General features: G+C 41.3%; 2 protein-coding genes across 7 annotated transcripts in view; both read left to right on the forward strand.

Moving 5' to 3' along the window:
- Window positions 1-1144, forward strand: part of MAEA (macrophage erythroblast attacher, E3 ubiquitin ligase) — a 48495-nt gene extending 47351 nt beyond the window's left edge. For all 5 annotated transcript variants that reach the window (XM_079306626.1, XM_079306627.1, XM_079306625.1 and 2 more), the window contains 2 exons: window positions 256-451; window positions 857-1144. In XM_079306626.1, coding sequence (XP_079162752.1) covers window positions 256-451; window positions 857-952 — 292 coding nt within the window. In that variant the 3' untranslated portion in view covers window positions 953-1144. The remainder of the gene's footprint in view (window positions 1-255; window positions 452-856) is intronic.
- A 16893-nt stretch (window positions 1145-18037) lies between these two features.
- Window positions 18038-26963, forward strand: part of UVSSA (UV stimulated scaffold protein A) — a 44361-nt gene continuing 35435 nt past the window's right edge. The window contains exons 1-6 of one of the 2 annotated variants that reach the window (XM_079306591.1): window positions 18038-18295; window positions 18507-18837; window positions 22099-22219; window positions 23421-23846; window positions 24912-25021; window positions 25625-25753. In XM_079306591.1, the coding sequence (XP_079162717.1) occupies window positions 18198-18295; window positions 18507-18837; window positions 22099-22219; window positions 23421-23846; window positions 24912-25021; window positions 25625-25753 (1215 nt within the window). In that variant the 5' untranslated portion in view covers window positions 18038-18197. The remainder of the gene's footprint in view (window positions 18296-18506; window positions 18838-22098; window positions 22220-23420; window positions 23847-24911; window positions 25022-25624; window positions 25754-26963) is intronic. The other variant, XM_079306592.1, reaches the window with a different exon arrangement.

Here is a 26963-nt window from a genome sequence, read left to right on the forward strand (position 1 = left end):
CAGTGCTGCACCTCAGCAGCTTTACCTGTGCAGGCTGCCACATGTATGTTTTGCTCATTCCTTGAAACAGAGCAAGCCCTTGATTCTTTTGTGTAGACATTAAACTTAAATTAAATGTAATTAAATGTTCCTGTGCATTCTGTCACCTGGGCTCTGTTGGCACAGCCGACCATCTTTAATTTTAAGGTTTCCCATACAACGGGAAGCTAATTATGGTTTCATTGTGGCGATTGTTCCCTAACTTGCTGTTAACAGACAGTGTTACAAAGAGGATGGGAGCTCAAAAAACCCCGACTGCCCTGTGTGTAGCAAATCCCTGAACAAGCTGGCTCAGCCCCTGCCGATGGCACATTGTGCCAACTCCCGACTAGTCTGCAAGATTTCGGGGGATGTAATGAACGAAAATAATCCTCCTATGATGTTACCAAATGGATATGTCTATGGATACAATGTAAGTGTTGGAGTCAATGACTTGCTGATGGCTAAAATAGCAGTGGTTAGAATAACTTGCTAGATGAAAATAAGAGCTTATAAACTCAGTCAGAAGCTAGAAAAATACTTCTTGCAGTAATTTTTTTTTTAAAGACTGTGTATTTAGCTGCTTAAATTGATCTTTATGAAGATATATTAATGGTCACATATCTAACTATGTGAATTTATAACACAAGATCATATGGCATTGGAAATCTTTCTCTCCAGAGAGCAATAATGTACAATTAAGTAACTTCTAGGGGCAAAGACATTTTCACCTCAGACCACAACATTTTTTTAAATTAAAAGTTCATTTCCTAAACAGTTCAATAATGCTTTGAGTTACAGTTGTGAAATATTATCTTTTGGTTTCACTCTTTTTCAGTCTCTGCTTTCTATTCGTCAAGATGACAAAGTAATCTGCCCGAGAACCAAAGAAGTCTTCAACTTCTCACAAGCTGAGAAAGTCTACATCATGTAGGTCCATAAAACACACAATGAAGTGCCGCTGGAATTTTGACACAGTGTATCTTGGCATACCCTGTAAAGAGGGAGCCTTAATGTGTGGCAAAGAAGCAAAACCTGCCACCTTGGGGAGCAGACCTGTGGGTGGCATTATTGTTTCTTGCGACCAAAGATCAATGAGCAACAATAAACACTCTTGAAAGCAAAACAAACAAACAAACAAACAAAAAACAAAAAAAGAAAAAAAAAAAAAAAAGAGAGGAATTATGACTTAAGTTTGTACTTGAATAAAAAACACAAAAACAAATTTTGATTGTTAAGGTTTTGTAACATAAGGTCAAAAATTGGACTCTTCTCAAAGAAAAGTACTTTCATCTTCTAAAGGATAGCTTTCTTTAAAGATGGACATTTGCACTGGGGGAAAAGTTACAACAGATCTGAAATTAAATCCATTTTTCTTCCCTCTTTTTCACAATTGTCCAAGACCCTTTTGTTATCAAAGATCTCAGTACTACCAACGTGTTCTCCTTTAAGCTCCTCTTTGCCTTCTTTATGATCCTCTGGTGAAGTAATCCTGAATGTGAATGATGTAACTTATTTCCATGGGAAGATATTTTTGATGTCTTTGACACAAGGTGGCTTCTCTGGAGGATCAAATAGGGACTGGTTTGAAGGAGTATGAAGTCTTTTTCCAAACCCAAATATTTTAAGGAGGTTGCATAAGTATCAAGAACTGAGAACATTTCAGGCAAAATCCAATGCTTGTTTAAATGTTCTTTTTCCAGTCTACCATAGTGTTAAAGTCCTTCTAAAGTTATTAGTTATGTGCATAGGGTTCAATATGAAATCATTAGTGCTACTGCCTTATTTCTTGCTTTGAGAATGTACTCACATGACAATGAGCTGGTATTCTTAAGTGTTGGGCGAAGTTTCTGAAGATGCCTTGCAGGATGATTACATAATTTTAGGGTCTAAATAGCATTCATTACTGAAACTAATAGTTCAATTTTAACAACTGCAGAACACATCCTTATGAATTTTCAAAAGAATTAAACCATTGTAGTTTAAACAAAACCATATTGTAGAGGTTTGTATTTAGCGCTTATTTTTGCATGTTGATGTTGATTAGCTAATAAAAGATTGTAAATGTAAGACATGTTAATAAAAATTGTTTTCCATTTCTTGATTATATAAAATTAGAAAGCTGTTTTGTGTTTAAATGTATAAAAGAATTAACTCTCAGTGGCCTCTCTTAAAAGGAATGTAACTTCCTCCAAGTGTTGATTCTCAGTGTTCTGCAAGATTCAAAAGAAAAAGAAAACTAACAACACACACACATACAAAAAACCAAACAAAAAAAAAAACCCCAAAAAATCGCCCAGCAAACCAAAAAATTGCCACACAGCAACCATAAATGTCATTCTTCAGAGCATTTCAGTCAAATTAGTATTTTTGGTTTAAACATTTTGTATATGAACAGGGATTTTTCTGTCTCTTTCTAGAAGATAGTCTCATGTTCTAGAGCCTTCCTGTTAATAAAATGTTGTGGGTGATGTTAGATGTGGGTTTTTCATGCTTTAAAGATTGCTAACAAAGCACAGACAAAGGACCACAACTTCTTTTCATGTTCAACACTTGAAGGTCACAGATATTGCTAAACTGCTGGTACTAGCCACAGTGAAACTGTAAATAGATGAGATTTCCAGGGAGGTGAGTCTGAAAAGGTTCCATTTTCAGTAGGCATCAATTATTGATGTTTCAGAACAGGTGTGTCTGGACCACTGCAGTGCTGCCAGCTTGGCACAGGCCAGGGCTCCTGCACTAACTTCTGGAAGGGAAGGGTCTGTTTTTAGGGCATTTTCTGAACTGGCAGATTTGATGATTCCTTAGAACAAGTGCAATGTACCAAGAGTAGATTGAGGCAGATACTGAGAGAACTTACATTAGTAACTGGAGTCAGTTACTTTCAGTTATGCAGTAACTGCTCTCTTCTTTTCTCCTGGGGCAAGAGTTGGAGCACCCTCAACTCAGAAAGGGGGAGGATGTCACCCTGAGGAGCAGTGCTAGTCAAACCCACATGGAGCAGCACCTCTGTTTCTTTGGGGCACTGGTTACAGCATCATTGCAGAAGGGCAAGCATAGCTTCGAGCATAGCAACCTCTCTTTTCCCTACTTTACAGAAATTCATAAAAGGCCAAAGCAGGAAAGAAGTGGTAGATTTCTGTGTGACCTGAGGGAATGTGTGGTAAATGCACAATAAATGTAGGGCATGGAAATTGTTACTTTGCTTCTCTTAAATACCAGTTAGAGCTGTGGTTTCCTGAGACCAGCCTTTTCTGATTTCTGTGACTTGAGCGGAGTGGTGGAGAAACCCACACTTCCCAAAAAAACTCCTTGTTTGGGATGGGAGGAGAAGAGAACAGCTGTCCTACAAGGAGGGCCCCTGTTGATGGGAGGTGTGATTCCAGAGGGCCAGGTGCCAACATGAGGACTCAGTCCCTGATGGTGTGTCAGCAGGGAGTGTTCCAGAAGGAGCGTAGGGGAGCTTCAGCTGTTTGTTAGCTCTGACTGCTCACTTTGGAAACCTGCAGCCTGTTCTGACTGAGTGAGGCCTGTGAGCCACAGCTGTGGCTCCCTGGCTGGCCTTTCTGAATTGCTGCTGCTCCCAGGCTTGCTCTGCCGTGGCTTTGGGAGCCCCCAGCTGCATGAGGGTCAGAAGTGGTGGCAGGCACAGTGCTTGGGTGCAGCTGGGAGCTCTGGTTTGCATTCCCTGGCTGCTCAGTGCAGCCTTGAGCTCCCAGTCCAACAGAGGTGTTGGTTCACAGCTCATCTCACAGGTGGTCCCAGACATCAAACCAAGAGCAGAAGGTGACTCAGAGTAAGTATAAAGTTACTTGAAATGGTAGAACTCTCCAGTAAAGCCAAGACTGTTTCCTCTCAAGATCTGGCTGAGCTGAAAATGAACAATATCCTTCACTGTGATGTTTTTTTCAGTCTTGCCAGGCAACTTAACAAGGCTCTGGATTTTGGTTGCAGTGTTCCTGTTAGAAGGCAACTGTTTGTCCCAGTTGTGATCAGGACAGATTCCTCTGATTTCCATGGTTACACCAAGGATGAGATTTGCCTTAACCTTTCCTTCTGTTTGTTGTGGTCCAAAGCCCTACTCTAAATGCTGAAAATTTTAAGTATTGTGAAAAGAGAGATACTGGTAACCCTTCACAGTGCCCTGTGTCAGTTCCCATTATCTTCCAGGCTGAAAAGGGTTCAGGATGCTGAGGTCACAACATTTTGTAGGTAGGAAATAGCAAAGCTGATACCAAACTCAAGCAAAACATTTTCCTGCAAGCTTTGAAGGCTGATGAACTGGCAAGGGTTTGGTTGGGTTTTTTTTGGTTTTTTTTAATATAAGCATGGCCTTTCCTACTCAGTAATAAAATTACTCCTTGGGGACAAAAAAGAATATATTACTTGGGACAGGAAGAATGAGAAAATTATGTCTGGAAATCTGCCAAAAAGAAGCCTTTGAACATGCATAATGGACCACTATTCAGGAAAAAAAAAAAAAAAAAAAAAAAAGAAATACTATGATTTGCTTTATTTTCAGCCTCACCCTGAGCAGAGTGTGTAGGGAAACATACTAAACACTTCTATTGAGAGTGCTTTGAGAGCCACACTGTGACAATGTGCAGTGGGTGTCCTGTTGCACGATAGAGGTCACCTGATAAAACAAAATGAGTATTTAAAACTACTTCATCCTGCTTTTTCATGTTCCATAATGAGGTATTCTGAACACCAAATAAAGCCCAGCCCAAATCCACATGATAGTCAAGTCTGATCTTCATTTCATTCTTGAACAGATAAATTTGTTTCCAGTGGTTTGCTCTAGTCACTGAATCTATTCCTTGTTTGATGATGAGGGGGTCAGATATTCACCAGGCTCTCCCTGCCATTATGCTTCTCCAAAGATTCGGTGTCTGGTTGGTTCTGCAACATGAGGCAGCCACACTGAAAGGCAGCATTTTTCTTAATTCAGTCATTTATTTTAAAGACTTGGCCCTGTTAGCTAAGCTCTTAAAAGTTTTCAGGAGTTCAACTTATTCTTTGTTTAGAAGGAGATGGAGGATGGACAGAGCAGAGCAGCAGAATTTCTTAACTCTTTACTAACACATCCTCTTAGAACCAGGTAAGTTCTGTATGAACTTCTTCTTCTTAGAAGTATCTCTGGCAAAGTTGGAGAAAAAAATTGCAATCAAAGCCAGAGAGAAGGAGCAAGAAGTTACAGTTCAGTTACTGTTGGATGTGAGGGCTGAAGATGTTTTTGGTACAGCAGCTGTAGAGCCAACACAAAGTAGTTCTACCTTACAGCTGGCTTTTGTGAGAAGTTGTGTGGGAACTAGGCATTGAAAAAAATTCCTAAGAGATGTCCTGATCTCAGTTTGAACTAAAGCTCTAAAACTATACATGGGAGTTCTTAACATAAAAATAAAATTAGTCCTCATTGCTAGCTAGCAACAAGTTGATTTCACTGAGAAGCTCACAGTTGTGAGTTCTCAACTACACCATAAAATCCTGTTATTTGATTATGTTGCAATTATTGAGATCTGTATCCTAAGCCAGAAGAAATCAGCTATAGGATAAGTAGCACCACAAGAAGAACAATGGGAAATAGCAGAAGAATAAGAACAGAAAGGGCTGCTGAACAAGAAAAGCTGTTTGGTTTGACTCATTAAAAATTAGATCAAGCATCAAGATATTCACCAGGCTCTCCCTGCCATTATGCTTCTCCAAAGATTCGGTGTCTGGTTGGTTCTGCAACATGAGGCAGCCACACTGAAAGGCAGCATTTTTCTTAATTCAGTCATTTATTTTAAAGACTTGGCCCTGTTAGCTAAGCTCTTAAAAGTTTTCAGGAGTTCAACTTATTCTTTGTTTAGAAGGAGATGGAGGATGGACAGAGCAGAGCAGCAGAATTTCTTAACTCTTTACTAACACATCCTCTTAGAACCAGGTAAGTTCTGTATGAACTTCTTCTTCTTAGAAGTATCTCTGGCAAAGTTGGAGAAAAAAATTGCAATCAAAGCCAGAGAGAAGGAGCAAGAAGTTACAGTTCAGTTACTGTTGGATGTGAGGGCTGAAGATGTTTTTGGTACAGCAGCTGTAGAGCCAACACAAAGTAGTTCTACCTTACAGCTGGCTTTTGTGAGAAGTTGTGTGGGAACTAGGCATTGAAAAAAATTCCTAAGAGATGTCCTGATCTCAGTTTGAACTAAAGCTCTAAAACTATACATGGGAGTTCTTAACATAAAAATAAAATTAGTCCTCATTGCTAGCTAGCAACAAGTTGATTTCACTGAGAAGCTCACAGTTGTGAGTTCTCAACTACACCATAAAATCCTGTTATTTGATTATGTTGCAATTATTGAGATCTGTATCCTAAGCCAGAAGAAATCAGCTATAGGATAAGTAGCACCACAAGAAGAACAATGGGAAATAGCAGAAGAATAAGAAACAGAAAGGGCTGCTGAACAAGAAAAGCTGTTTGGTTTGACTCATTAAAAATTAGATCAAGCATCAAGGTAGAGCTAAGAAATGTTATCAATCAGTTACCTTTCAAAGAGATTGAAATAACTGAAGCTTTTGAAAGTGAAAGAAGAAAAAATTAACATGGAAGTACTGTGTGATAGAGATCCAGACTTTGTTACAAAACTGCACCCAGCACCTTGCTGCTTGCTCCTAATAAAGATGGGAATGTGTGACATTGGTGGGCGGCGTGGAGAGGGAGATGCACTGAGGAAACCAGAAATAACTTAGCAACATGGAAGTGAAAAAAACTGCCTGTTATAGAAGCCAAGTGATCAGTCTCCTGGGATTGTTGATTGTTCAGCTCTGATGGAAAGAAGCTGCTCTAGTATCCAGTCTGGGAATCATATCACGTAGAATCAGAATGGTCTGGGTTAGAAGCCATCTTTGCAGATCATCTCATTCCAACCCCCTGCCATGGCCAGGGACACCTTCCACTATCCCAAGCTGCTCCAAGTCCTGCCCAACCTGGCCTTGGACACTTCCAGGGATGGGGCAGCCACAGTTTCACTGGGTACCCTGTGCCAGGACCTCTCACCCTCACAGGGAAGAATTTCTTCCCAATATCCAACCTAACCCTGCCCTCTGTCAGTTTGAAGCCACTGCCCCTTGTCCTGTCACTCCATGGCCTTGTCAAAAGTCTCTCTCCAGCTTCCTTGTAACCTCTTTAGGTTCTAGAAGGTGTTAGAAGCCTTCCCAAAGCCTTCTGCAAGCTGAACCCTCTCAGCAGAGGGCTCCAGCCCTCTGATCACCTTTGTGGCCTCCTCTGGACTCATTCCAGCAGGTTCAGATCCTTCAGGTGTTGCTGCACAGGGGTCTGGTGCTGCTGTGCTGGAAGCTGGAGCACAGGCCTGGGTGTTCAGGTCATACCTCTTACACTGCAGCTGGAGCAGAGAAATCACAGAGCTGTTCAGTTTCCCAAACTGAAATGGAAAATTAAAGCTGGTTAAGTGGAGGATAACATCTGTACCTACTCCTTTGACACTATTTCCTATCCTGTAAGATTAAATTGATATTGTGCATTTAAGGAAATAGTTATACCTACCCCAGAGAGCAGAGGAGCAAATTTTCCCAGGGAGATCATCTGCATTCCCAGTCAGGAGTCTTTCCTGATATAGCCAGAATGAAGACTGAGGAGAAAAAGATCATAAGGTCTGACAAAAAGATTTTTAACTAACTTAAATATTTTGTTCCCCACCTATGGAGATAAAGCAGGATCATATGGACAAATTCCCCAAAAGGAAATAAACAGATAATAAACCAGTAGACAATTTCCTTTTCTTTCTTTGGAAACCACAGCAAGACAGATTGCTCAGAAGAGCCGGGAGCAGAGCTGTGGAAGTTCCTCAGGGTGCCCACATGTGCCCCTTATGGAGATGTCTCCTTTTTCAAGTAGCAGCTTTAGGGATGCAAACCAGAGAAATATTTTATTAAATACTGGAGGGGTCAGGGGGAAATTTATCTTAGACAAGCTCAAGTTGCCTTAGATGCAATCCTTAAGGAAAACCTTGTATTCCTGCCAGGAAGGGCATCATCCTGCTAAACATCTCCACTGGAACCAGCTCTGTGTCCTGCTGGCAGAACTGCTCTGGGACAGCAGAAACCCAACAGGCAGCATCTGGACCCCTGGCTGCTTGCTGCTGATCCCCTCCTTTTGAGGTGACTCCTCGGTGGAAGCTGTTTTGATCAGTGGTGTGGGGGAAGAGGCTCTTCTCCATGAGGATTGTGACACAATTTTCTATTTTAAATTGTGCACACTCAAGCTGCTGTCTCGTTGTCCTGCTTCTCTGTGCACAGGAGCTCATAAAATTATTTGTTCCTATTTGTGGGTATAAGGAAATCAGTTTACAGTGCTGACTTCCACCATAGCAAATGGAAAGAATTCAGGCTGGGTGGTGTGGGATGCAGGAGAGCATCTCTGTGGGCAGCTCCTGGAGTGAGGGGAGCAGCAGCAGCATCTGGTGCTGTCTGTGCCAGCTGCAGACACCTGAGCAGAATGAAGAGGTCTGCTTTGGAGGGGAGAGTAACCCCCCATCTGATCAACTGAGTCCAGTGTCACATCCCTATCTATCTCAGGAGAACTCCAACTGATTCCTGGCTCTTTCCTGCAGTCAGCAGAGGCTTGAGCCAAACAGCCTTGGAGACTGTAAATAGATTTTGCCCTCAGGGCACTTGCAACTTGCCCATCCTCTGGGTACAGAAGGTGCCTGGAGCAGCTGTGCTGCCAACCTTTGTGTGGGAGCTGAGACACGGCCAGCTCCAGGAGGAACAACTCTGGAAGGGGACAAATACCATCAAGTGAGTGATCCAATCTTGTTAGACAGACAGGGAAGAATAGATGAGAATTGATGTTGCTGATGCAAATCTGCTGGCTTTTCTTTTCCAGCAGCACTTTGCAAATGTTGATCTCAGATATACATCCCCTCTGATGATCCAGGCTTTGTGGCATCTGTTTTCTTTGAATGTCACTGTCACATCCACTGCCAGCTATCTGGCTTCAGTGCTGCATTATCCTACTTCAAAAACAAGTGAATAAACAGAGTGCTGGTGTTATAGGACAGCAAATGATCCAGTTTAACTACCAGGTACAGAGAAAAGCCCAGAGGCTACAGCTGAATTGCTGTTTTGCTATTTCAGTGAGTAACAGACCTTCTTTGACACACCTAATTTTTATAATAATTGGAAAGAATGTCACCTGCCCTGTTAAGAGAGAAATTATCCTATCTTCAGCCAAAACATACTCCCTGTGTCTCTGGAACCTTCTTCTGAGGAGGTAAAATTAAAAATTTCTCACTGAAGTAAGATTAGCAACTCCTGCATCCAGAAATACCTCCCTTATTCTAAACCAATTAGCAAAGGATAATGACTGGTTTCTTTGCACTGGGAAACCACAAATAACATCACTGTGATCTCTGCATTTGAGGGTGTGAGATGCTGGAGTAAATTTTTATCTGAATAGAGTCTTTGGCTTAATTCTTTCCCTCCATATCTTGTATTTGCAGGAATACCATGAAAAGAAATCAGAGTGCTGGTGCCATTTTTGTCTTGCTGAAGAAGCCAAGATCTTTTGGCCAGTGAACCTAGCACTGAAACTCTGACTGGCTATTTTAAAAATATTATTTGAAAGTAACACCTCAAGGTATAGGTGAAGATCACGCTCAGGTGAAGAGATACTAAAAGATCTGGGCTAAATCATGAAGCCTCATAGAACAAGTTTCTGGAATGTTCTAAAACTTTATGTAAATCCCATTAAATACACCAGTATGGATCAGTTCTGTTAAAATACCAAAGATTAAAAATGCCACCTCACAGCTTCATCTTTTCCAAACAATTAGAGGGGCTGATCCCATCTCCAGAGGAACCTTCCTATCAACCTTCTCTGTCCTTAGGTAATTGAATCTTGACATTTGGAACATTCTTGAAAACTTCCAGTAGTCATGTTTAAAGCAAGGATGCTTCAGAGAGACACAATATCCTTTTTCTTACACTCTATTTGCAAAACACTGTCCCTCTGTGCTGTCCTCTCTCCAGGATCCACTGACAGCTCCACAGCCTGAGTAGCCAGGGTCCTGCTTTAATAGTTACTGTCTGAGTCATCAGGATTTTCATGTCCTGCAATTCCTGTTTTGGGTAAAACTTTTCTGGATGTAGTCATTCTGTAATGTAATGCCTTCCAAAGGAGCCAGTGGCAACAGATCTCCAGTGTCCTGATTTTGAATGTTGAGTCTCAAAACTATTTACAGTCCAGGGCTGTTTGGTTCAAGCACATCTGTCAGAAAAACATCATAATGACACAGAGAATCTGTTTCCTCACTGGTAAAATATGTGCCTGGTTTCCAGTTTGAATTCATCTTTTGTTTCTTGTGTTTTTCACTGCTACACTCAGAATCATTTAATGTGATCTTTTTCCCTGAAGATAATTTTATTTTATGAACAAGCTCAGAATAACCAAAACTGATTTAAATCTTTACTATTAGGCATTATTGCAACTATTTCTTTTCTGCTGTTTGTTCTTGTACCCTTCCTATATCTCACAGAATTTTTAAAAGAACTTTATATAATGCATATTATTTTAGTATTTGCTGTGCTGTTTACACATTTTACAGAACTTAAACTACTTAGTGCTTTTTGTTATTGTTCTGAAACTGTTTAACCCTGCTGTTCCCACAGTGTGATTCCATATAACAGAGACATATTTGAAATGTGCTGATGGTTCTGAAATAGCAAGGACTGCTGCTTTTCTATGCAGCAAATGCAGAATACGGATTCCTTTTAAAATATTCCTATGCAGTTCAAGGTCTGTGATACTTTTGAAGAGACAATGCAGTGTATTTCTGCATCAGATAAATTTTGTTCCCTGGGGTTTTTATTGCACCATTTAAAACAGAGTCCAAGCAGTGATAGAAGCATTTGGAGATGAGAAACCATACTGATTGCAGATAATTTGGATTCCTTGTTTGTAGTAAGTAAAGTTACACTGGTTTTGGCACATGTAAGGGAACCTTTTAAAACTTGCATTATTTCCTTGGGGCCACTTTAACCAGCTTGTGGTTATGGTGCCCAGGGCAGCCTTTGGCAGTTCCATTGTGATTTCAGTTCACCAGCACTGGCATTTCAAGGGAGAGTCACTTCTCTGACAGGAACAGGTTTTACAGTTGTAATAACAAGGGAAAATATTTTTTTCAGCAGCTTTTTGGTGCAATCAAGCTTTTTTCATTGGTTTATTAGCTCAAATATTTTTCATATTTATTTTTTAAACTGGCATTAGAGTTTGGGAAGGAGCTGGTATTTTTGTTGAGTTTTTTGAGGAGGGGGTTGGGGTTGGTTTTATTTGTTTTAGGTGGGTTTTTTTTGTGTATGCATGTGTGTTTAGAAAAAAAGGCAGTGTACCACTAGACACTTTTAATGTTTCTGTATTGTTCTATTTCTATATTTTGGTTTACTCCATTCACTTCCCTCTACAAGCACAGTCATTCTTCTTGGAAAATGTCCCCACCTTTCTCAGAGACATGTGTTCTCTTTTAAACTGTCATTAAAATTAGTTTCTATGATGTGATACTCAGGAATGCTTTTTGCAAACAAAATCTCTTCTTTGCCTCTTTTATTGTGAGACTGTGATTATGTTTAAAGGTTCAGATCTGTTTCAAGATTTATTCCTGGCTTGGAAAGAGTGTGGCTTTGCACAGGGATGGAAGATCCAACAGAATATGGGGAAAAAGGGTTTTGAGTGGGGTTTTTAAGAGACATTTTATATATATATATATGTATGTATGTGTGTGTGTGTGTGTGTGTGTGTGTGTACAGATAAATATAATGTGCCACATTTAAATATCTGTCACACGTGGCCTTGGCAATTCTGGGTTAATGGTTGGACTTGATGATCTTAGGGATCATTTCCAACATAAATGATTCCCTGACATTCCCAGGTGACCCCTAAGATTTTGGCACGTCCACCCCATTGCCACAGGCTGTTGCTACAAAGCCTGTAAGCTCAAACTCTATAGTTAAAAACCAAAATAAAATCTCTCGTTGACAGTGCAAACGATTTGTAGCTGACACTAAAAACATGGAGCAGGATTTCCAGGGTGAGCCTTTCCCCAGGAGCAGCGGCCTCAGCCCCAGCCTCTCCTGGCTGGACGGGCTACAGGTGTTCCTGCATTGCCACCTGCTGGGGGCTGCGCCCAGGGCAGGGACACGGGGACACGGGGACAGGGGATATGGGGACACGGGGATATGGGGACACCAGGACACGGGGACACGGGGACACGGGGATATGGGGACACGGGGACACCCGCACCTCGCAGCCCCTCCTGCAGGAGCCCCGTCTCCAGTGGTCCCCCCGCGTGTGGTTTCACACCGGCAGAAATGCCCCGGGCTGCTCCTGGAGAGGAAAATAAACAGAGCTCATGGTGTGTGTAATTCACCAGGCACACTTGTGGTAAAGAGTCACGAAGTTCAGAGTCTTATAATGTCAATTTTTACTCTTATCTGCAAATATACTCATCTTAAAATGCTTCTGTATGCATTTAATTTTTATTCTCATTTGAAAATGTACTTATTGAAAAGTGTATTTCTCATAGCTCTGTGAGCTTAACCAGTATTATATTTTTCTAATATAATATTTTAATAGCATTATTGTATTTTATTATCTTATAGTAATATATAAAACACATAATATAAAATATATAATACTATATTATATTTTAAACTAATATTATATTTTTACAATATTTATGTATTGTAAAGAATACATAGCTTTAGGGTGTCTTAGGGGGGTTTGGTTGTTTTTTTTTTTGTTTGGGTATTTTTGGGGGGTTTTTTTATTAAATAAACAAATAAAACACTTTCTAAATAGATGTAGAACTTTTTCCCTCAGCTGTGTCTGTCAGGGGCTGTGCCTCTCGTGGCCATGCAGGAATGCAGTGACAAAGGCAGTGACAGAGGCTCTCACAGTCACCCAGCTCAGACCTGTGCTGGCAATGCAGTTTCCTTGTCTATCCCTATAAATATACCTTGCCCACTTGAAACTGTTGGCTGCCAGTTTTGCTTACATTTCAAAAAAATAAACTCCATGCTTCACTAGAATTCAGGTTCCATGACCTGGAGCAGAACTGGATGTCAAGGATAGTAAGAGAATTTTTTATACAGTTTACTGAGCAAGTTTATTGCTTTTTCAGTATTTGTTATAATTTTACCACTGTGACTTGTGCAAAGAGGATAAGTAGGAATGATTCATTTAAGAGGCCATTTAGCACTCAGGTGAGACAGGTGAGACACAGGTGGCTGCAGTAGTTACACTACTAAGGTCACCCTGCAGGAGAAACTGCAGCTCAGGGGATGGGATCATATGTTCTGGCTGGACCTATAAATCTCATTCCAAGCTTTACTGAGGTTCAATTGCCTAAAAAATTGTGAAACATTTATGAATCCCAGTAGTGCACATTATAAAAGAATGTTGGTCAGTGGAACTGTTGTGACACACTCACTACAGAAACCAAGAGCATGCAAAGGGGTTCAGATACATTAAATATCAATAAATATTTTCCCATTCTGCTTCAATATGGGTATTGAGCCACAAAAGTGCAACACACCTCCTTAAAAGCATAAATAGCTACAGACACTTCACAAGACTTGCTACCTCCTGCTTTTCTTCTTCATTTTAGTTATACTTCAACATTTTCCTTCCTCTCAAATGTGATCTTTGCACTCTATTTTTGTCCCGACTACCTCCTTAAGCCAGGAACTTTCCTCCTGCCTGCAAAAGCTGACCTGCATAAATAATCTCTTCATAGAGACAAGGCATTCTTTTACTATAACATAAAAGAAATTCCCTGGAAAAGCTCGTTTTGATCCATGAGGCTTCCTTGTTCACTGCAAATAAAAGCTCGGGCACTGTCCTGGTGCTGAGGGGATTTGGATGGATGGCTGAGGACTCACTCCTGTGAATGAGTGATTGCAGTGTCACTGTGGGTCCAAGCTGCCTGCTGTGAACAGAGGAATCTGCAGTGGCAAACCCAGAGCAGTGTTTGTGCAGTGCTGTGCAAAGGCTGTGAGACACACACAGACCCAGCACCCATCCCTGCATGGAACAGCAACAGCAGCTCCTCATTGGGAATGGCCTTAACTCCCCTTTAACAGGAGGCAGCCCTGCAGCTTTTAGCAGCTTCAGGGCAGTTCTTTCCTTTCCACATCCTTGGAACAAAAAGAAGAAAGGAGTTAATTTGGGTATCTGAGCTACATGCAGTCTCCTTTAGAGAAACCAGCCTGAGTTACTGCAGCTCTACAACAGCCTAAGGTTTCCCAAGGATGGGGCAGCTCAGGCAGAAGGAGCTTCTGAACAGTTCCACCAGTGAGTCAATGTGACACCCAAACCAGCCTCTTCATGTTGGTTAAGAAATTTCTGCTAACACCAAATGCTTGAAAGCAGTATTTACACACAGGAAAGTGTCATTTCTGACTCTGTATGATTTAGCATCAGAGGATCTTCATGCAGAGTTTATGCTGGATTTCCTCTTTTGGTAGCCTTGAGGGTCCTCTTTTCCTCTGCAGTCTCCTTTTCTACATGTTAACAACCTTCAAGCTGCCTTTTTTCATCCCCATCTGATCTGAGTCCTGCCTTAAAGGCTGGTATCCACCTGACCCCCCAACACACCCCTGGGCAGTGCAGTGGGGTGTGCCTTGGTCTTTTTGGGGTGCATTCCTGTAGAAAAGCTACCTTTTGGTGTGGATATATATTGTCTATCACATAAAACCTCGTTAAGTTCCACTTTGAGTCTGCACAGATATTTCAGTGAAGAAAAAAACTATTTACCTGCATTGATACTAATCAAGTGTGTCCACATTAGTGTGCAGTTTCAGGAATGCTGTAGGATCATTTTTTAAAATTATTCTGGACATGAATACAAGATATGTGTAGGAAGCTGCTCCTTGATTTGTGATGGTTCTCCTACAGCTAATGCTCCTCCATTCAACTCACAAGTGGATATTTAATTAGTGATCTAGGCCCCACAGAGCAGGTTCATTCATCTCCTATGACAGAATTATAAAATGTTGCAGTAGGCTGAAGTGTTGTCACAGTCACTATTTCACGTAATTAGAGGAGGTCACCAAGTACCTTTGGCCTTGCATTATTGATGATTTAATAAATAGACCATTTCCCCTTTGGGAACATCTGTTTAAATATAGTCTTTATCCCTTACAACGTAGGTCAGAGCTTTGAAATATGTCACCCTTTTGCTCAACTCAAACTGGTGGTTCAGCATCTATTCAGCTCACATAGAAGGTCATTTTCTTTACAACCCAATTGGCACAAACTCTGTACAATTTAATCTAAGTGTTTATCATGTTTCTGTATCTTCAGAAACAAAAATTATTTCAACTCCAAATTATTTGTAGGAAAGCCTTTCTCTGCCTAAGTTCCATTTTGGCAGGGAAAGAAATCCTCCTTTTTAATTTCATGTCATTAAGCTGAATGCAGCTATCTTCAAAGTTCAGAAAGGTTTCTTTTTGACTGACATTGTCCTTCATTGCAAAGCTGGAAACAACCCTTGGCAAAGAATCATCTAGTAAAATGGTGGAACTGTCTCCTACTGAGATGTTTCTTATATTTAAAAAAATAAACCAGATAATTTAGTATTGCACAAAGTCTTTAAATAATCCTTCCTAGAGCCATCAGTTTGACCTTTAAAATTTGTTATGGAACAAATAGTTCTTTAATGTAAGAACACCCAAATCATTGTCAGTGGACAAAATTCTGGAGTGTTTCTTTGCCTATGTGTTTGGCCAAATGTACTGGACCAACTGAAGATGACTTCTGGATGGACCAGCTGGTCCTGTTGGAGATCCCTTCCTTTAGGAGAACATTCCCATTGCAAATGCCTCCTGCCAAAAATGATAATGTTGGGTATTCTGGAGAGTTGGTGGACAGGACAGTATTTCTAGAAGGGTCTGTGCTCCTGCAAGGTGTCACTCACTTTGGAGCACTCACAAAGTGTCACCACGTTGCTCTTGCTAATGTCTCAATACAGATGTAAGAAATGTAATCCTTGTTTCAACAATCCATGTAACATGAAGCTACAGAGCCAGGATTTGTTGCAACCAGGTGTAAACAAAAAAACCCATTGAACTCAGAGGCTCTGAAGGGATATCAGCTGGTGCTCAGCTCTGCCTCTGCACTCCACAGTGTTCTGTGTTCCTCTCCATGGAACAGCCCAGACCAACAGGGGAAAATCAATGCAGGTGAAGAGGCTTGTGACTTTTGCAGCTGAATGAATTTTTCAGTGTTCAGGCTCTCTTCAGCCTTTTATCAGGCTGGTCCAGATGAAGAGTATGGAAATGATTGAATGGTGGATATTTACCATATTCATTAAAAAGTAGAAGAGAAAAGGAGACTCAGCAACTTTAGCCAACACGATTTTATGCAATTGTCTTTGATTTTAATAAATAAATAAGTAGCCTGGCTCTCACTGGGATTTGCCTAAGGGATTATCATGAATGAGTTACATAACTCAGCACTCATTCATTCATTCATCAACTGATTCTTTGCAAAACCATATGGCTCCTTGCAGGGATTTCTTTAAACATTATGCAAAAGTATGAAATCATTGCCTTTGTAGATGCTAAGTCTGTTGCTTGAGGCTCCTTTTGAAATTCCATTTCCAGATAGCACAGCAATGCTCCTTTTGCAAGTCATACCCTAACAGAAAGCAGTTGTTCTAGCACTTTCAATCAAATGAAGGAAAGAAATAGATATAAACAGTGAAAGAGTAAACTGATCTAAACTTGAAAGATGAGCTGTGCCACTCTGCATGACTTTCACATAGAAATGCACTGTGCTTCATGGAAGACAATGGGGAAAGGACAAACATTATTAAAAAGCAGGATGTCATTGGTTTCATGCATTGAGTCAGAAATAGCAGAGCCACTGCAAAATGCATGTATTGATTTACTCCAGTAAATCTGGTTGATGATGTGAGCCCATTTCTAGTGAAAATTGTTCAATTGTTCCATTTTTCCCAATCACAAGAGCCAGCAGACACAGCTGCAACACCGACCCACACAGATTGCTTCCAACACCGGATTAATGGAAATACCTGTCAATCAGCTGGCAACATCTTCAAACAGGAACAGGTACTTTAGGATGTTCAAAGCAGGCCCCTGCAAGGTCTTGTTCATTCCCAGTGGTTAAGCAGCACTTTTACTTTTAATTGAGCACTCAGAACTGCATGTTCTGCCAGCAGTGAATCCAGGGCAGTCCCACAGCTGAACCAGACCTGTGGGGTAGCACACAAGGACACTTTAGTGCTGGTGCAGCAGTGTCCAGCCTTGGTCCCTCATGGCAAGAAGGTCCGTGAGGTGCTGGAGGCTGAGGCTGGGGAAGGGGCTGGAGCACCATGGCTGTGAGGGGCGGCTGAGGGGGCTGGGGCTCAGCGGGGAGACAAGGACGCTCGGGGGGCTTCTGGTGGCCAAAAACCTGGGCTCTGCTCCCAGGTAAACAGTGACAGGACAGGAAGACAGTTTTAAGGTGCACCAGGAGAGGTTTAGGTTGAACATTAGGAGGAATTTCTTCACAGAAGTGGCGACTGGACCTTGGAAAGGGCTGCCCAGCAAGGTGGCAGAGTCACCGTCCCTGGAGGTGTTTAAAGAAATACTGGAGTGGTGGTGTCGATGATCTGGAAGATGTAATTAACTCTGTGATGAGCAGAGGCGCTGTGTGCCGGCTGCTCGCCCCCCCAGAGACAACGAAGGGTTAACCATCCCCTCACACAAAACCGGGCGCGGCTCCTTTAAGGCTCCCCCCCCCTTCCCGGCCGCGCTTCCGGGTGCCGGTAGGTCACGTGGGCAGCGCCGTGCGGAAGCGGCGGGAGGGGGCAGTGGTAGGTGCCGGGAGAGGGGGGTGGAGGAAGGTACCACCCGCACGGCGGGGGGAGCAGCACCCAAAGGGGCTGGGCTCACTTGGAGGCGTGGTCCCAGCACTCGGTGGGCGCGGCTCTGTGTGGGTGTGGCCCATCCCGAGGGGCGGGGTTTGCTTAGGGGCGGGGCTCCGCCCAGGCCCGGAAGATGGCGCCGCCCAGTCGCGGCCGGGCCCGTCGGCGCTGGTGGATCCCAGCGGGGGCTCGCCCGGCTTGAGCGACCTTTGGGGTGGGTGTCCCGGCAGCTCCGGCGCCCCGGTGCCGGCGGAGATGGACCAGCGCCTGGCTGAGCTGGTGGAGGAGCTCACCACCTCGGGGGAGCCGCGGCTGGAGCCCGGCAGGATGAAGGAGCTGAAGAAGATCTGCAAGTACGTCCGGAGGGAGGGACAGAGCCGGGCCCCGCTCGTTGTCCCCGGGCCGGCAGTGCCGGGCGGAGCCGCCCCGAGCGCTGTTCCTGGGGACTGGGTGCTGCCAGCACAGAAGCCGCTCACTTAAAATTTAAAATAAATGTACGTTTGTACGTGCTGAGCCTTTTAAAAATATCTCCCCCTCCTTTTTCTTCGTTCTCTCCGTGCTCAGGTCGTCGGAGGAGCACATCAGCCACGCGTACCACCTGCTGCTGACGCGGCTGCGGGAGGAGCACGCCGAGATGCGCTTCTCCGCCTTGCAGGTGCTGCAGGAGCTCTTCGCCAGGTCCCACCACCTCAGGACGCTGCTCATCTCCAACTTCCAGGAGTTCCTGGAGCTCACGGTGGGGATCGACCACGAGCAGCCGCTCCCCCCGCCCAAGGAGGTGGCGCAGAAGCTGAGGAGAGCGGCCATCGAGGCAGTGCAGGACTGGCACCAGAAATACGGGGAAGCCTACAAGCAGCTGTCCCTGGGATACCACTTCCTAAAGCAGAACAAGAAGGTACTCTGCGATTTTACTCCACTCTGTGGTATTAGGTGATGAACACCACCTGTTCAAAGTAAGGCAACCAATAAATGTCAAAAAAAAAACCAAAACAAAGTGTAGGAAACAACCTTGCCTGTAAGAGACCTCCTGTTGAGCATGGTCTTTGGAAAACAAACCGGCTTTGTTTCTGTTCATCTTGCAGTCCTGTAAGTTTTAGAAACCCCAGTCTTGTACTCACAGCTGGGCTCTGCCTCTTTCAGGGTCACCAGCTGTCTTTCACTCTGATTCCTGACTGCAGCCCCAAGGTTCAGCTGTTTTGGGATGGACAATAACAGACACGCCTTAAGCTGAGGATAAACAGCTATTAAATCTTTCTATGCCAATTTAAACTAGCCTGACTTCTGTACTGAGGTACCCAGTTCTAGGTTCCCTTTCCTGTACAGCTTTGCAGGTGTATGTGCCTGCCACTCTCAGCTGCAGTGTTACTGTGCCAGAAAAGAGGTTTTAAGAAAGAAAAATCTCATGAAAATCTTAGCTTTTAGATGTCACTTCAAGTTACTGTGTTTGGAACATTCTACTGCTTTAGTCTGTCTTCTGAGGTGCAACAGTGAAATTTGGAATGCTATTCTAGCATTCACACTAGCTACAGTGATAATTACAGGCTTTCAGTAAACATACTGATTTTCTTTCTCTTCAGAAAGACAAATTCAGATTCCTAACAGGAGATGAAAGCCTCTGTGATATCTGATGTATTTCTGTTGTTTTCTGGCTTTCATAGTACACTAAGGATGTTCCCTACAGAACTGTGCTGTGCTGGTGATTTTGGCATCTGCTCACAAAAGGTGATTGTCCTTGAATTACCCTTTTTATCTTGTTTAAGAAAGGATGCAAACAAAATGACAGTCACGAGAAGTGCAAGACTGAGACAAGGGGGCTTTAACACATAGTGCAGTTTCACCCAGCTAAACACAAGTGTACAGCAACTCTGTTGAAGTTTGGCAGGTCTGTCTGTGCTGCTGTGGACAGTGGCTGCTCCCCAGTAGCAGCTGGGGATCCCTCTCCATGTTTTGATATGAGCTGTGCTATTTTATAGAGCAGCTGAATTTGAGTTCTTCTACATTAGTACTAGCATTAATACTAATAGAAGCCATCTCAGGTAGTTCAGTATCTCTTGTACTTACAGACTTGTTATGGGCAATTGGCCTCTTGCCAGTTTTATACTTGAAGTTTGAGAAGCAACCAAAAGTTTTCAGGAGGCATTTGCTACTTTTTTTGTGGTAAAATACATCAGCTATTGAGTTTTACAGGTTTGGTTCAGTAGTGTAGGGCAGCTTGGTTGGAGTGTTAGCTCTGTGTGTGGTTCATGGTTGGGTTTTGGTTGTTTTTTTCTTAATGATCACCAAAATCACTTTATAAACAGTCAGAAGATGACAGCTGCTGCTCTGTTAGGGTGTAAAGCAAGAGTGCTCCCCAGTCTTTACATATTAGCAGGTCAGCAGTAGTAGGTACCAAGCAGGTGCCTCTATAAGTGTTTGACTTTAAAAGCAAATAATACTTCAGTATACATGAAGGGAATTATTTTCAAGTTCCTGTATCAAAGTTAAGAATAAAAGGGGGAAAAAAATTCACATATTTGCAAAGATTTGCATATCTGGGCACATGACCTGTAATATTTGTATCTGAGGAAAGCATGGATGGAATTACAAAACAGGATTTCAAGAAGATCCACAGAGAGCATAGTACTGCTGTATTCCAATATTTTCACAAAAAAGGTTGCAGTCATTGTCTCAGCCTGCTGCTTAGCATCCTTGCAGTCGAGCAGTTTTTGCTCCTCATACATTTAGTTCCATAATTGCAGACCAGCAATGAAAGGCTTCATGATTCTTTTGGTGCAGAGAATGGGAACAAATGGGCAAATGACTCCACTGCAGGTACTCTGGCATGAGGCAGAAGTTGTGCTTTAAGAAGCTGTAGCTGTGTCTGGTTTCCTGTGCAGTCCAGCCTGACTGCCAGGTGGCTGTAGTTCCTGGATTCTGTATCTTTGTGGTACTTTTGTGTGGATCTGTTCCTCCCAGTTCTGTGTGGGGAGCTGTGCAAAGGAAAATCAAGTCCTGAGAACCAAGAAAGCTCATCCTGGTGATCAGCATGATGCAGCAGGTTGTGAGACCAGATCTTTTTCCCATCACCCTTCTGCCCATCTATTCCCTACTAAAAAAAGAGCTTGGTGAGTGTGCCTATTTCCTAAACTGATGGAGAACCTCCACAACAGTTTGTTGGACAGCTGTTAGATAAAAACATTTGTGTGGCTCCAGAATTCTGTTGTAAGTTATTGAGAATCACTACTGGATGTTGACATGCTTGATAATCTAACAGTGGCAAGAATGGCAAACCTTCAGTGAGTGCATGTGATGGAGACATTGCACCAGAAAGTCTGTGGGCTGCAGAACCAGCAAAGTGCAGGCTTGCTCAGCACTCAGCATTGTCTGTCTGGCAGTTCATAAGGGTTATATGGTAGCAATCAAAGGAAATTCTGTGTTTTTCAAAAGGGTTTCCTTCTGCATTAATGCAAGCAAGCCTCCCTTCTTTAAAACAGGAGTGAAATTTTTTTTGCGTTTTCAATCCCTTCTAAGACCAGACTAAAAACCAAAATATTGCTAAATATTTAAGAAAAATAAGCATTTTGAGTTATTCAGATTAGTGTTTATAATTCAGCCATAAGTAAGTCAGACAATGTTTTTTTCCCCTCAATATTAAAACCCAACATTGTGATTGTAAAATCACAAATTTGTCTTTCTAAATTTGAAGGTCTTCTCTTTTTACTAGTTGTTATAGTGCTTACAAATTTTTCTAAATTTGCTGGTGGACCTGGTATGATGTTTTCATGTAATCTTAATATCTACTCTGTATAGTCTCTTCCTGCTGATTATCCCTAGCTCCTTGTCTCCAGTGCTGTGACAGAAGTCTCCCAAAGCCCAGTTTGTTTCTGCACTCTGGATGTGAAAATCTAAGGGGCTTGTTTTTCTACCTTATGATTTTTTTTCCTCTTGAAAGCCATTGATTCTCAACAGTCCTTTATTAGTAAGAGTAAAAACTCTGTTCACAATTGCTGTAGTTATTGATTCAAGGGGGAGAAGAGATAAAAGAAAATGCTGCTGAGCTTCTGGCTGATCGCTGATGTTACAGGATTTTTCAGCACAGATAAGGATCTTAGGAAATGGATTTTCTATATATTTCTTATGAGGAGTGTTACACTTTTTTTCTTAATTTCCTCCTTAGGTGGATTTTCAAGATGTGCATGCCAGAACTGTGGCTGAAAGGAGAAGGGAAGAAGAGAAGCAAAAACGACTGGAGAATGTTTACAAAGAAAAAGTCAAAAGAACTGAAAAAGAAATGGAAGGTTGGTTGTTACAGCATACTGCAGCTTTGGTTCTTTTAGTTCATTTTTTAAACTAAAATTGGTTTGGTTTTTTGTTTGTTTTTAAAGCAATCTTTTTTAAGGGTATATAAAGTAAATTTTGAGAGAATAGCTATCCAGATAATAACTGACCACAGAAAGCAGGAATACTGCATTTGTTGGAGCTCAACCCTTCCTCTCTCTCACCTAAAGAACAGCAGAGGAAAGAAGTGGCTGTATAAATTCAGTAGAAAGAGATGGAAAAGAAAGAAAATGTTACCAAATAAAGATCTAGTGTCTAATTCAGTAAAATAGGAGTGCATCACCCCCAGTAAACAAATCATAAGACTTTCTTGAGCTAGTGACTTAATTTGTTAGGCACAAACTTCCCAATGCCTGCTGGCCAATGGCATTACTTATATATTCAGTGATTGTGTTCCAGAAATACAGGCAATGGTCTGCACAGGAATCCTGTGATTCCTGCACAGAATTACAGAATTCAGTGTAGGATAACTGTGAAAAGTGTCACAGTGCAGCTAGAAAATGTAACTGGGGCCCAAGTCTCTGAGCAATATTTGCATAGCAGACACATTTCTGTCATCCCAAAGAAAAAAAGAGATAGTAAGTATATTATGCTGCAGTTATAAAGGGTTATTTAATTAAATTACTTTGGTGTATGTAATGCATGCAATTGTGTCTGCATTTATTCTGCATGCTGGAAATGTTTTCATGCACGAGAGTAGAATTTTAAAGAGATTTAACTTTCTTCAAGTAATTTGTATCAGTAGCATCTCTTTGAGCAATAACATACATTCATGGCTATTCCTTCACACAGCTGTAAAATTCATGGCTGTAAAATGAATATCCACCAACATCACTAAGAATATGTCATTGCACTTTGTTTTCCTTCAAATCCTATGAAGCACTTTAGTCATCTTTACATACTGAAATTTTAGAGAGGATAATGAAAGGAAGAGCCCTGATTCTACATGCCTGGCTCAGGAAATTCTAGATTTCCTGCTTAGGTATTGTCACTTTTATAAAGACAGTTTCTGCAGAAGAGGAATATTTGTATGGTTCAGTCCTCACTGGATAAATGGATTCACCCTTTGGCAGTCATATGTGTTTTGTACCTCTGTCTGCTCTAGAGACATTAATATTTTACAGTATCTAACAATTTTATAAAATGATTGTGTTTTGATAGAAATGTCCCAAGAGATTGCTGATACACTGACAGAGATGGAAAACTGTTTCCAGCTTCTGATGCCAGATCCCTTCAATTTTGGGGTGAACGACATTGACCTGAAGCTCAGCAAACGAACATCTGCTAATGAGGCCAGACCTGCATCCCCCTTGTCCTCCCAGGGGGAAGTTAACCCATCCTATCTGGGGTGCATGGATGATGAACAGCCATGCTGCAGCAAGGACATTCTTCCTGCTTCTCACTGTGTTGCAACTGATGGAAACAAAGAGGCAGATGAGAAGCCTGAGCAAAAAGAGCTGGATGGAGGCACATGCTCAGACATTCAGTACAGTGACTCTGCTCTCGATGATGATGAGTACCAGACTTTTGTTAGGAACCATGGGCTTATTTCACATAAATATACTCTAGACCTTGAAGTCTCCACAGGTACCTGGAAGAATTTTTGACATATAGCTGGAGGCAGCCTTTCTCTGAAGTGTTTTGTGGTTTTGGTTTTGTTTCTGTTACTTAAATGCTTGGGCTACTGGACGCCACTTTGTTTTGGGATTCCTGGATGTCACTTTGATTTTTTAAAATTTATTTATTTATTTTTCTGTTTCTGGTTCCCCTGGTAGCTGTTCTTATTTGTTTTGGGTGTCCTTGTGTGTGATTAGTAGATTTCATTAATTAACTTCTAAGACTGAACTTCTGTAGTAGTTGTTGCAAGCCCATTATTGCACTTCATAGTATCTATAATGAGTCTCTTGTGTTTTAAAAAATCTGTTTATCAAATACAATTTTCTTTCTCTTTACTATTCACCTCTTTCTCCCTGTAGCTGGGGAATAAGCTGCTAGTTTAAAAACCTTACAATTGGGTGTTTCTGAAACTTTTTCCTTGCAAGGAAGTAAGTTTTCCTAGCAAGTCATTACACCTTTTTTTTACATAACTTTGCTAGTATGAATTACCTGTAGAAAAATCAGGATGCTTTGTGTTTTGGAAGTCTCTTAGAATTGCTATCCAAAGGGAATTCCATGTACAGGCAGTAAGGGTGATACCTGCTGACAAAAGTGAGTGAAAAGTGTAATTTTTACTTGAATAATGGCATACTTGGCTTCTTTGGCACTCAAGTCCTGTTACTACCAGGGTAGGGATTATTTTGTATTGAATATGAAGAAATGGGTACAATAAGGCCCAGTTCATTTGAACTTGGGACAAGATATAGTGTAAATAGTAAGGCTGAACTTGCCTGTGGTTTATTTGGTGATTCCTTAGTAACAGTTACTTAACCTACCTTTCTGGCATACTGGACTGAACACTTTTCATATTTTCCTCAAATTTTTTGAATGTGTGGGTAGTAATAGAATTAATAATTAATACTGAACACAGAAGCATTCTGATGCTTGTAACTTTCCCTGGAGTGATCAAATGTCTTAGAGTAATTTGGCTTCTTTAGCTCCTGTAGTGAAGGTACCATAAATCCCATGCACTAACTCTTTCTCCATTTTGAGCAGATATAAAAGTGCAAGAGAATGAAGATAACACTGCCATCATAAACAGTGTCATGGATGCTCACAAACTTCTCAGAAATAAGTTCTGGCCTTCTGTGCAGTCCTGGATTCAGGTGGGATAAAGAGATAATTATTTTTTCTTAATTTTTAAATAAAAAAATAGTGAAACAAAGGCTGGGATACAGTAAAGCTTGAGGGAGAGTGACCCAAAAGGAAATGAAGGTTGAAGAAACAGCAACAATTAGAGAAAATTTCCATTCCAGTAAGGGTGGACTAAAGGAGACTGCAGGAGCTGTGTAGCTTGTTTGATAGCTCTCAGCCTTGGGTGTGGTATCTATAGGCAATTTTTTTTTGTTTTTATTTTTTTAAGATAGGTAAAACATGACTTCTTTGCAAAGTCTTAATGTAAAACAGCTTATTTTTTTTTAGTCATCTCTCTATCAGGGTAGCAGTATATCATGGAGCCTCCTGTGTGGAATTTGGCCTCCTGAAGGGCACTCTCAGAAGATGTTTGTAATAGCTATTCATTCTTTGGATTTACTAGTTGCTATTAGTTTTTGTAGTCTAGATAGAAAAAGAACTGGCTTTACCAGTTGTCACTCATAAAACAAAAAATTTGTAACACTTATTTCATTAATTATGAGGGAAAACTGGATTTTCTTTTTTTGGCTCAGATTTCTGGAAGAAAATAAGAATGTTGTTTTCTTGGTTTGCAGCTACTTACCAGAGCAGGAATCAATGATGATCGGCTGAGATCTGCCATTGAACTCAAGAATAAATTGGAGACTTCTATGAAGAAATACAAGGAAATGAACATTTCCTTTAAAGCAAGAAAAAGAAAAGTGGTGAGTTTCTTAAAATTCTGTTTAACTAGAGAGGGCATTAGTAAAGCTTAGCTTGTATACAGAAGAATGCTCTTTCTTTAACCTCTAACCTAGGAAACTTTTCTACACAAATTTTATTGTAAAGTACACTAATTCAGCTGATCATGGCTTCCCTCAAGGAGCACTGACCAGCTGGATAATATTCCAGGAGCCTGGTTATTAGACCAAAATTGTTTAAAGCATCCCTGTTGTTGTTTAGGATAGAGAAGTGGGTAAGTGCAGATTTTATTTACTCTTTGTTGCTTTACGTGTAGCACTGTTAAGTTCTCAACTTCTTTTGTGCCTATTTCTCAGTAGACACTGTACTGCTGATTTTCTTTCACAACTTACTAAACTCTGAATGTCTCAGTTCAGGAAAGTAGTTTCTCTGCTTTGTAGCATTTATTCTGTACTAAGCATGTAATGTGATTAAGGTTATCATAGGAAAATTTAGACCATCAAACTATTTCACAGAGATTAACTACTTATGACAGTTCTTGTGAAATAGGTGGATTTTGTGAATAAACAGAGGCTGAAAGATCAAATAAATTATTCAGACCCAAAAAGGAGTTTGTGGCCTGTTTACATAGACAAAAAGCAAAGCTGCAGGATACTAATTTCTGTTGGCTGTGATGAAATGAAGTGGAATAACTGCATAGCTTGACATGAAAATAGGTGCTTTGGGTCAGAGTCCAGATTAAAGTCTGGTTTAGAATTACTGGGTTGTAAAAATTTGATCTGGACATAACACCTTGAGCTAAATTGTATAGTCTCATTTAGCTGTGACTGAGTGTTGTAGACTTTGCCTTCATTGTACAAATGAAGCTAAATCAAGATTAATCTGGTTCATCATCTTAACACCTCCTGATGTGCCACACCAGTCAAAAATGCCAACTCTGAATGAAAAGTACTGAAAGACTGTCTTGTCAGAGGCTTTTGTCTCCAGTGAAATATGTGTGCTACCTTTATGCAACCAGCTATGAAGGAATCCAGACATCTGCTGTCATTCCTGCCATTTGCTTGACAGGACTTCATTTGCTGCACCTCTGCATGGAATATTGGTTGCTATATTTCTTGTAAGATATAAAAGACATTCAAGCCTTGATTTTCATGTGTGTGTTTTTAGAATGGTATTGTTACCACTTATGAAAGTGACTAATGCTATCTGTATGTTTATATAGCATGTTTAGAA

The sequence above is a fragment of the Erithacus rubecula genome, assembly GCF_903797595.1.
Source record: "Erithacus rubecula genome assembly, chromosome: 5".
Lineage (NCBI taxonomy): Eukaryota > Metazoa > Chordata > Aves > Passeriformes > Muscicapidae > Erithacus > Erithacus rubecula.